Below are 11,865 nucleotides of genomic sequence, written 5' to 3'. Positions count from 1 at the left end.
TGAAAATATGTTAGAAGGAAATTAACTCTTATTTATATGTGTTATATGACTTTATCCTTTAGCTCATTCATTTGGCAAATTGGCACCCATGTGATATTATTATGTGGTCCTGAGTTTAAGCCCTCTTTGTACTATATTATTTTTTTTCTCTTTTTTTTATTGGGTTAATTGTATTCTTGTTCTACTTCTCTGAAGCCTTTGTTTAGTTATTTCCTTTTTTTTTTTGCTATTAGATGCATTTTCTTTATTCTATTTTATTTTATCTTATTTTCTTTAATAAAATTATATACTTTTAGTTTTATATAAATTTTCTATTTCTAGTTTAATTTTTTTTTTACTGTACTACACATATATGATATATCCTAATTGAAAAAATGATAGTAGATGATAATAAGAAAAAATAGAAGAAATGCTTTGTAATTTTTATTTTACAAAATCTCTAAAAGAGGTGGATGAGCCTCTATTTTGTACTCATGAACCTCAACCAAACGAAGGATAAATAAATATATATATATATATATATATATAATTTTACACAAGTGTTTCATTGATAGTATAAATTATAAAACCAAGTATAACAGGCCAACTAATTAAAGCTAGAATCCATATATTGATAATTCTTGGAACAAAAGCTATACTACAAATCACATATATTAATGGAAACTTCAAAATAAAACTGCGAATAATTTCTAGAAACGAATAGCAGAAATCAATAACCCAAAACCTAAAAAGTAATGAGACTTGCATCAACGTGAAACCATAGAGGCTACGTTGATATGGACTCAAGAAATTCACATGCCTGTACGTGTAACATCCCAGTTTGATGGTGCATGTGGAGAGGTTTAAGAAAATTAATTTGGCTATATATATCATCAAAATACACTTATTTTTTTGGTCAAAAATTCTGAGAAAACTTACAATTAAGCTTGTGAATGATCTTACGGAAAGTGATTATCGAAACTATGCGAATGAGGAAAAAACACAGAAAAATATCAAATGATATATTGTAGGGTCGATAAACAAGTATTTAAAACTTTCTGGTCGTATCAAACCATTCCTCGGATGTGTTTACGGACCGAAACTGGACGTGGAGCTTACTTAGAGAAATGGTCCAACAGACCGGGAGTGGACATGTGGTCCACTAAGAGAGGTGACGGTTGGGCATTACAGTATATGTGATGTGTGGAAATAAAAAGAAGAATAATTTTAATTGGTATTTTGAAATTTAACTTTTATGATTTTAAATTTAACCAAAGTATGGGTCTTTCTCAAGGGTTATTATATGCGTAAAAAATACTATTCACGAAACATTTTATTTCTAAATGATCCGTAAATCACATAAAGTAAAATTATAAAGGATAACATGTACAATCATGTCCACCTAGTAAGCTTGTACATCTGCAACGACTATAGTAGCTATCTCGAACTTCGTGTTCGCATTGAAAAGAAGCATAACAAGGATCACGATAACATGAGGTTCTTGGAATGAATTCAACAATAAAAGGTGCTCGTTCTCTTGCCTCCACTATTTTAAATCAACTACAAAAATATTAGATAGTGGATAAAACTTCATAAATTAAAAAATATATTGATAATATAAAAAAATACAAGCTTTTTCGTAACATTTTTCTCATCATTCAATCTTTTTATATAAAGAAAATAATAAATATATATATATATATATATATATCTCACCTTTAGCATACAAACAATATGAGAACACAAGACACCACAACCAAAGTAACAGATTTCATGATGCAGAAATTAATAACTGATTTATTATATTTTTCAGTTTTTTTTTTGTTTGTGTATCTCATACTGAATAATTACTAATCAACATTGTTTATATATACATACACCACACAATAAAATATTTTTTGTTCTTACTCAAATAGAAGGCAATAAATTTATATTTGACCAAAATTATTTATTGCCTATTTGAGAGTCAAAACAAAATATTTATTAAGATATAGATATATTAAGTTAAGATATTCTGTATTTAACATATTCAAAGTTAATTTAAAAAGGCAATAATTTATATTTGACCAAAATAATTAAGGATCAATTACAAAAATGCCCATTTTTATGCCGTTTTCAAAAATATCTTTACATATAGTCAATTTTCAAAAATACCTATTTATGTATAAAATAATCAAATTATTATTTTTTGAGTGACATCAGAGAATGTCTAGCCATCAAAATTTAAAAAAAATTCTGCCAAAATTGTGAAGTCAAAATTTTCTGCCAAAATTGCTGAAATAAACGATTTTACAAAAAAATTATTATAATTTTATAAGGTTTTAATAAGTTTTATAAGATTTTATTAGATTTGTACTTACAAAAACTAAACAAATGCCTTAAAATCCTTTATTTAATTAAACAGATAAACCAGCAGCCAAACACTCCATAACTTACGAATATAGATAAACGTGTATCCAAACACTCCTTTAACCGATTCCCAAATCGGCGATACCAAATTGGAACCTTCTTCTTCATCTTCCTCGATAGTCCCGCGCTCCTGGAAAAATTCAAATCCTCTCTTCCATGAAGGATCACATTCTCATCTCCGACGGCGAAGATCCGGTTACTCCACTCCCATCACTCTCGAAGCGTGCTCGAAAAGATCCGATCTCTGCGATACTGATTTCGGATTCAGATCCGACACCGCAGAAGCAACCGCCGGAATCTTCTTCCACTCCTATTTTCGTCCCGGAGACGCCTCTCTCCGATGATTTCTCCGTCGTTAAGTGCTCCTTCGGTTCCGGAGCTTTCGCTTCTAACCGCGAAGACAAATTCTCCGGTATGTCGAACGTTCTCGATTCTCAGTTGTTTTAGCATTTGCTTAGTTGGGAAATTGATACCGCAAAGCATGTGATTTCTGGGATTTTAGGTTGGTGTTACTATCTCTGATGTTGGTTTTGGAATAATTTTCGCTAGGCAAACGGATAATATCTCTGGATTCGGAGTTTGAAGATAGTCCTCGACCTGAGACTTCGAAGAAGTATGAGTCTGTGCTTGCTGATTTTAGGGAGCCACGTTGTGAATTGGAATCTGGTGAAACAAGTGATGCATACTATAAGAATACTAGAATACCTGAGACCAATTTAGGTATGTTGTTTACCCTCAAAACCAAATTCTTGTGCATATCTATCAAAGTATGGGTGATGATGAACTTTATTTGTCCTGTTCACTTGAGAAAAGCTGTTTTCTTTCAGATGATGATACTAATTGGATGCATGAAGTCAGTTTTCGCTCTTCGCAGACCAATGATACTATCGAGGTACTTTTCTGCAAGGAACTGGTACCATATTGTATATCATTGGTACATGATTAGGGAACTTTCGACTCTATTCGTTGTGTGATTTGCATAGTGGTGTTTTAGAGGATAGTTCTGGATTCGAATGATGTCTCGTTTCTTTGTGTCTTCAGAGTTCAGGACTTTCAGGTTGTGCTGCTGATGTTTCTTTCATTTCGTTTCTTCGTATTCTGATTTCTAAATGGTATCAGGTCGATTCTGATCAGGAGAAAGAGGGTATAAGCGTCGAGAAAATGGGTCGAAAGAAGAAGATCAGAACTACAGGTGAGGCATTGCCAAAAAAGCAGCTGTCGAAGGAAGACAAAACCTGTGCAATGGAGGAAAAGAAGTTAAGAAAAGAGGTAAGTGTTCTTTATGTAACTTTTCTAATTTTTTTTGTTTCCTGAATAATAGTTAACTGGCTCCCATCATCTAGCAAGAGAAATTACAGAAAGCAGCCTTGAAAGCTGAAGAAGCTGATCGTAAAAAATTAGAGAAGGAAAAGAAAAAGTGGGAAAAAGGAAAGTTAGCCTTTAAATCTATTGTTGCCGAGATTGATACTAAAGTGGTTGAAGGATCCATTGGAGGTGCGGAATTTCTCTATTTCTTGTGTTACTCTTCAATATATGCTTTAGATGTCGGCTCTTTGGCTCTCTTTTTTGTTTCATATGAATGGTAGTGTCACTTAAGTATAGACACTGAGTGCCTCTGGTATAATTTTAACATAGGACTTCTGCTTTCAAGGTTCTCTGAGAAAGGCATTACAATCCACGTAGGCCCTAATCCAATCGAGAGATCCATTGTGTGGACGATGACAGTTCCAGAGGATATTGCTCCGGTACAGTAAAATCTCAGTCGCTTTGTACTTTTTTTTTTGCTTTTATTTTTAATGTTTATTAACTAGCTTGCATCCTGAATCTCACAACTGACATGTACGAAAATTAGTTCTTAGAACCCAGAAGGCCAGAACTTTCAATTCGAATCAGCTTCCCAGTCTGGTCTGTATCCTTGTTTAATTTCACGATAAACATGTTAATTTAACATGTGGTATAAAACTTCCTTGACGTTTGGATCATATTCTCCTGTGTTGCAAGTTTCATATCTTTAAAACTTTAGTTGTGGTAGTCAAAGCTATGATCTCAACTCTGCATAGTCTTCGAATGGCAGGAGGTAACCATTAAAGTTCATGTCGCTTTAATGCTCTATTCCCTGTGTTACTTATCAAACTTGTTTGGCTTGAGTGTGTTTCTTCAAAAGTTTTCTTGAACTTCAATCTGTAAGGAGGTAATTGTTACTTAGAAAGAGATCGATAAAAAATTACTTCATTGCACCTGACATAAAATTGCTCTACATATTATGAAATATAGTTAAAGAAATGAATCCCTTTTGCTATTGGTTAAAGGGCCTTTGAACATCAGTACTTGACTAAAACGATATGAATCATCTGTATCTTATTTTACTCTTAATTAGGATCCTCTTTTATCTTGTGCAGCTTTTTCCTCAAGGACCCAAGATTCCTTATGTGCTCCTTGTGTATGAGGCTGAAGAATTTTGTAATCTTGTTGCTAATGAAAAAATTCTAGAAAACATCTCAAAAGTTCAGGACCGATACCCGTCTTATACTGTGTGCTGCCTCACCAATAAATTAATGTCATATGTAAAGAAAAGGTGTGTTTGGTAAAGTAAATTGGTGTCATGTTAATGTTTCCATCATGAAGCTGAATAAAACTAATCTTCTAGGGAAAAGGAAGAGTACAAGAACCCGGGAAGTTGGAGACGACCTCCTATCGATGAGGTACTACGGTAGCTAATGAGCATTTCTTTAGAGTAACTTTTTTTTTTTTTTTTTTATCATTGTTCCTTTATTTGTGTCCTTATACAGACTTTTTGTGTACTTGATGTGTAATAAAGGTACTAGCAAAATTAACTACTCACTATGTTAGAGTACATTCCAGACATTGTGTAGACGAGGCCGAGGTTGCTGAACATGTTGTTGGTTTAACAAGCAGTCTCGCCTCTTGCCTGTTCAGGTACTACTATCTACACTATTTCGGCTCGGTATCATGCTGGAAGATATAGTTGAATTGGTATGGAAAATCCCAGAAAAGTAATCATTTCTTTATAGAAACCTGTGGAATCCATCATATATATCTTGATGCAGTTCAACGACTTTACAGTAAAGACGACCTCACGTCAAAAACTTATGTCATACCCTCAGCCCATCTTCTTATCTTTTAGTCTTAAATCATACACGTGTTCAGCAAAAAGCCATTAGGTTGACAGATGCACGTGTGGCTAATAAGAATGTGTTTCTGTATTTTTTTGAAGTAAAACTAATCATAGCTCTACTATCTGATGCACAGGAAGAAACTAACTATGTTATCAGTAAGTGCTAATGGTGCAATAGTCTCCAAGGATTCAATTGACAAACAGTTGATTAAAAAGAGTCCATGGTAACGTAAAGTGAAATCATTCTCAATTTTGAGGTTGTGTTATATAGTCTATCTGAATCTCTTTAATAAGGGAATAATCTTACTGGTCTGTAGGTTAAAAGCTTTAGTAGCAATACCAAAGGTACAGCCACGATACGCGGTAGCAGTGTGGAAGAAATATCCATCTATGAAGTCTCTTCTTAAGGCCTACATGGATCCTAACAAATCTGTGAGTAAACACAAACTACGGATTTTGACTTACTCAGTTTGTTGTTTATATCTGTGTCTGAAGCGAATTGTGTTATGTTGGTTTTAAAAATGGGGAAAAGGTTCATGAGAAGGAGTTTTTACTGCAAGACTTGAAGGTGGAAGGTTTAGTGGGAGGAGATAGAAGGTTAGGTGAGATTTGTTCAAAGAGAATATACAGAGTTCTCATGTCTCACAATGGAGCCATTAAGACGGATGACGTCGAAAACGGTGCTGCTTTCTTCACAGATTCTCCAGGTGTTGTTAACTAAGAGCCGACGAATTTTTCAAACCACACTGAATTTTGTATTCTCTTTTTAGATCGGTTTTCACGATTCAAATCGGATAAGATGAATAAAAATGAGTGCCAGGGAAAAAAAAAGCAAGAAACTCATAAAGTACCAAGACACTGTGATTCATCTAACAAGATACTTCAAAGCTACTAACAAGAGCAAGTGTCGTAAGAAAACTCCATAACTAGGAATTTTTTAAAATGTCGGAACCTTAAGTGAAAAGATTAGCTGAGAAGAAAAACGAAAAACTCTTGAGAGAGAATCTCGAAGTAAAATGATAAGATTATTAAGAAGGACGACATGCATAGCAAGTAACACTTAAATTAGAAATTAAACACATATTAGCTACATAAAATATAGTTGAGTATATCATATATGTCAATTCAATATATTAGTATCTATACAAAAAACAAACTGATACACACAAACAAACATAAGCTATTAGCTATATGTTTATTAGTTTTTTCATAATTTGTAAAGCCTTCCAAACAATCTCTATTTTAATGATACTTTTCATTATTTTATTTTATGAAGAAAAATATACAAAATCATAAACTAATAATATAATAATTGAATTTACTAACAATCAGAGATGTTAGATAATATTGTATCGCTTACTATTGATGAATCCATAATAGTAAATGGTGAAATAAGTACAGACTACTCCGCTTTTAGTCTGTTATGTAGCATACTACACAACCATTCAAAAACGGATAAAAACACACCACATAAAATCAAACTTTGCAGATAAAAGTTCTGAAGTTGCGTATTTCTCTTTAAGTGTGCATTTTATTTTTTACAGGATCACAATACTTTTAAACCGGTGGACTAGATCGAGAGGGGAACAACTCATCACTTTCAGTAACGTTATTGATATTTTTCTAAAAGTAAATGGAGCAATCATTTAGACCACACAATAAATACAACTTCAATGCCCATTGGATTTATGCGTTGAAGTGTCAACAACATTCGACACTCGACAGTGTCATTTGCCAGTGAAGGGACCATTTCAAAATAAATAAAAACTAAATTTGGCAATATATGTTAACGTGAATGTCAGCAATTTATTTGTTGGGAAAAAATAAACAAATTATTCAAATTTGTGAGGGAAAAACCCGAAAAATACACCATCTAATTTTTTTTGACCGTTTAATTTTTCTAGTTATTAAATTTCTCAAAAAATACTTGGTTTAGTCTCTGTTGTTTTTAAAAACCTTCATTTTATTAATAACGGTAGATTCATACTTACGACATAACAACTGTTAATTCTAATAACGGAAATGTTAACCAGGATTAAACTATAACTTCACATGGTTAATTAGAGGGAACTAAAGACACTGTTACCCTCTTCTTCTTCCCCCAAATCGATTTCGAGTTTTAGAACTCTAGAACCCTAAAAGCGATTTTTCTTCTCAAACTTCAAATCCCGAATTCCTTTGATTGCGATGATAGTTGCCGTCTGAGTAGTTGCGGTTCTGGTTGATTGTTTGGTGTGTTCGTTGCAAGAATCGACTAATGGATGAGGTATGAAACCATTGTTAATTTCAATTGTAATGTTTAGGGTTCTAGGGTTATAAAACTCAAAATCGATTTGGGGGAAGAAGAAGAGGGCATTAGTGTCTTTAGTTCCCTCTAATTAACCACATGTGGTTATGTTTTAATCCTGGTTAAGTTTTTCGTCATTAGTTAACAGTCGTTATATCGTAAGTATGGATCTACCGTTATTAATAAAATGAAGGTCTTTTAAAAAAACGGAAATTAAACCAGATATTTTTTGGAAAATTTAATAATTAGAGGAATTAAATGGTCAAAAAAAATTAGAAGGCATATTTTTCGGGGTTTTTCCCAAATTTGTGACTATGCATATAGTTTACACAAACTACCCTTTTCGATACTTCGTGCTGTTTAGATTTTAAGTTATTTGTATGATCATTAAAAAATCAAAAGTAATAAAGAAACAAGTCTATCTTTTTGTGTGTTTTTTTTTTTTCCATTTTTAAAATCAACTCTGTTTTTTAATATTCAGTTTGATTGTTTCGTTGGACCAACTTTATGAAAATTATGTTTTCTATTACGAAGTTATGTTTTATTAGATGGAAAAATACACCTGGGGTTCTCTATTATAGAATAAGAGGCTTGAATGGTTCATATGATAAAATAGGGGTTGGAGTTTTCTTCAACAAGAATTTGAGATTACATATTATCAGTCGACGTTTGCTAAGGCACATCCGCACATATGTTACTATGATATGAGCTGTAAGCAGTAAGCAAATGGAAATGGTTTAGCCAAGAAAATCAAATATATAAAGACACACATATTATTTATTTAAAAGATAGAGAAGAAAAGGCACATACAATCTAGAGATCGACAACCTTTTACGCACATACACAAACTTGAAACAACTTTCTTATTATTAAAACGCAAGAACGAGAGTCCTAACATTTTTGTCACATTACGGACATTTATTGAAAACATGAAAACAACACTGCGAAAGATGAACACCCCTTCACCGAGATGTACGTGGTTTATTCATGGATGAATATGGTATTCTAGGCAGTTTCAACTGCATTCATCGAGTTCTTGGTGCAGACGGTAGAACATGCGCTGACACATTTGTTGACCGCTCCATTCACGATTTCACTTGCAACTAATAATGAAAACAAAATTTGAACAAATTATTTATTCTTTAGTCGATTATTAAAGATAACATTGATAATTGTGAAAATGAATTTAGGGAGTTTGCATTACCAGAGTTCTGGAGAGTGGTCAAAGCACCGCACACAGAAGATACACAACCAACGTTGCAGTATTCACTCACAACATCATCTTGAAACAAAATACATCATAACTTTAAAATCATGATTTGTCTTGTAACAAATAACGTACGTAGTAAAGCAAAATTAATAATCAACTTACTTGTGTTCTCGAGAATATAATGTCCTTANGTCTCACAATGGAGCCATTAAGACGGATGACGTCGAAAACGGTGCTGCTTTCTTCACAGATTCTCCAGGTGTTGTTAACTAAGAGCCGACGAATTTTTCAAACCACACTGAATTTTGTATTCTCTTTTTAGATCGGTTTTCACGATTCAAATCGGATAAGATGAATAAAAATGAGTGCCAGGGAAAAAAAAAGCAAGAAACTCATAAAGTACCAAGACACTGTGATTCATCTAACAAGATACTTCAAAGCTACTAACAAGAGCAAGTGTCGTAAGAAAACTCCATAACTAGGAATTTTTTAAAATGTCGGAACCTTAAGTGAAAAGATTAGCTGAGAAGAAAAACGAAAAACTCTTGAGAGAGAATCTCGAAGTAAAATGATAAGATTATTAAGAAGGACGACATGCATAGCAAGTAACACTTAAATTAGAAATTAAACACATATTAGCTACATAAAATATAGTTGAGTATATCATATATGTCAATTCAATATATTAGTATCTATACAAAAAACAAACTGATACACACAAACAAACATAAGCTATTAGCTATATGTTTATTAGTTTTTTCATAATTTGTAAAGCCTTCCAAACAATCTCTATTTTAATGATACTTTTCATTATTTTATTTTATGAAGAAAAATATACAAAATCATAAACTAATAATATAATAATTGAATTTACTAACAATCAGAGATGTTAGATAATATTGTATCGCTTACTATTGATGAATCCATAATAGTAAATGGTGAAATAAGTACAGACTACTCCGCTTTTAGTCTGTTATGTAGCATACTACACAACCATTCAAAAACGGATAAAAACACACCACATAAAATCAAACTTTGCAGATAAAAGTTCTGAAGTTGCGTATTTCTCTTTAAGTGTGCATTTTATTTTTTACAGGATCACAATACTTTTAAACCGGTGGACTAGATCGAGAGGGGAACAACTCATCACTTTCAGTAACGTTATTGATATTTTTCTAAAAGTAAATGGAGCAATCATTTAGACCACACAATAAATACAACTTCAATGCCCATTGGATTTATGCGTTGAAGTGTCAACAACATTCGACACTCGACAGTGTCATTTGCCAGTGAAGGGACCATTTCAAAATAAATAAAAACTAAATTTGGCAATATATGTTAACGTGAATGTCAGCAATTTATTTGTTGGGAAAAAATAAACAAATTATTCAAATTTGTGAGGGAAAAACCCGAAAAATACACCATCTAATTTTTTTTGACCGTTTAATTTTTCTAGTTATTAAATTTCTCAAAAAATACTTGGTTTAGTCTCTGTTGTTTTTAAAAACCTTCATTTTATTAATAACGGTAGATTCATACTTACGACATAACAACTGTTAATTCTAATAACGGAAATGTTAACCAGGATTAAACTATAACTTCACATGGTTAATTAGAGGGAACTAAAGACACTGTTACCCTCTTCTTCTTCCCCCAAATCGATTTCGAGTTTTAGAACTCTAGAACCCTAAAAGCGATTTTTCTTCTCAAACTTCAAATCCCGAATTCCTTTGATTGCGATGATAGTTGCCGTCTGAGTAGTTGCGGTTCTGGTTGATTGTTTGGTGTGTTCGTTGCAAGAATCGACTAATGGATGAGGTATGAAACCATTGTTAATTTCAATTGTAATGTTTAGGGTTCTAGGGTTATAAAACTCAAAATCGATTTGGGGGAAGAAGAAGAGGGCATTAGTGTCTTTAGTTCCCTCTAATTAACCACATGTGGTTATGTTTTAATCCTGGTTAAGTTTTTCGTCATTAGTTAACAGTCGTTATATCGTAAGTATGGATCTACCGTTATTAATAAAATGAAGGTCTTTTAAAAAAACGGAAATTAAACCAGATATTTTTTGGAAAATTTAATAATTAGAGGAATTAAATGGTCAAAAAAAATTAGAAGGCATATTTTTCGGGGTTTTTCCCAAATTTGTGACTATGCATATAGTTTACACAAACTACCCTTTTCGATACTTCGTGCTGTTTAGATTTTAAGTTATTTGTATGATCATTAAAAAATCAAAAGTAATAAAGAAACAAGTCTATCTTTTTGTGTGTTTTTTTTTTTTCCATTTTTAAAATCAACTCTGTTTTTTAATATTCAGTTTGATTGTTTCGTTGGACCAACTTTATGAAAATTATGTTTTCTATTACGAAGTTATGTTTTATTAGATGGAAAAATACACCTGGGGTTCTCTATTATAGAATAAGAGGCTTGAATGGTTCATATGATAAAATAGGGGTTGGAGTTTTCTTCAACAAGAATTTGAGATTACATATTATCAGTCGACGTTTGCTAAGGCACATCCGCACATATGTTACTATGATATGAGCTGTAAGCAGTAAGCAAATGGAAATGGTTTAGCCAAGAAAATCAAATATATAAAGACACACATATTATTTATTTAAAAGATAGAGAAGAAAAGGCACATACAATCTAGAGATCGACAACCTTTTACGCACATACACAAACTTGAAACAACTTTCTTATTATTAAAACGCAAGAACGAGAGTCCTAACATTTTTGTCACATTACGGACATTTATTGAAAACATGAAAACAACACTGCGAAAGATGAACACCCCTTCACCGAGATGTACGTGGTTTATTCATGGATGAATATGGTATT

The 11,865-nt window shown here is 32.4% G+C and overlaps 1 protein-coding gene across 1 annotated transcript; it reads left to right on the top strand.

Annotated features, from left to right (window-relative positions):
* Positions 2,455-6,415, top strand: LOC104702757 (crossover junction endonuclease EME1B). The gene is made up of 12 exons (XM_010418671.2): positions 2,455-2,800; positions 2,938-3,108; positions 3,216-3,280; positions 3,508-3,657; positions 3,732-3,882; positions 4,024-4,133; positions 4,788-4,963; positions 5,036-5,090; positions 5,207-5,325; positions 5,659-5,748; positions 5,842-5,956; positions 6,057-6,415. Exons 1-12 carry the CDS (start codon positions 2,545-2,547, stop codon positions 6,243-6,245), a joined length of 1,647 nt encoding a protein of 548 aa, XP_010416973.1. The 5' UTR covers positions 2,455-2,544; the 3' UTR covers positions 6,246-6,415.

This window comes from Camelina sativa, chromosome 7 (assembly GCF_000633955.1).
Source record: "Camelina sativa cultivar DH55 chromosome 7, Cs, whole genome shotgun sequence".
Taxonomy (NCBI): Eukaryota; Viridiplantae; Streptophyta; class Magnoliopsida; order Brassicales; family Brassicaceae; genus Camelina; species Camelina sativa.
This window is presented reverse-complemented; position numbering and strand designations above follow the sequence as displayed.

Coding starts and splice junctions, on each gene's coding strand:
- LOC104702757 (XM_010418671.2), top strand. CDS start 2,545: ATGAAGGATCACATTCTCATCTCCGACGGCGAAGATCCGGTTACTCCA. Junction 3,109..3,215: donor AATACCTGAGACCAATTTAG/GTATGTTGTTTA, acceptor GTTTTCTTTCAG/ATGATGATACTAATTGGATG. Junction 5,326..5,658: donor CTCGCCTCTTGCCTGTTCAG/GTACTACTATCT, acceptor TCTGATGCACAG/GAAGAAACTAACTATGTTAT.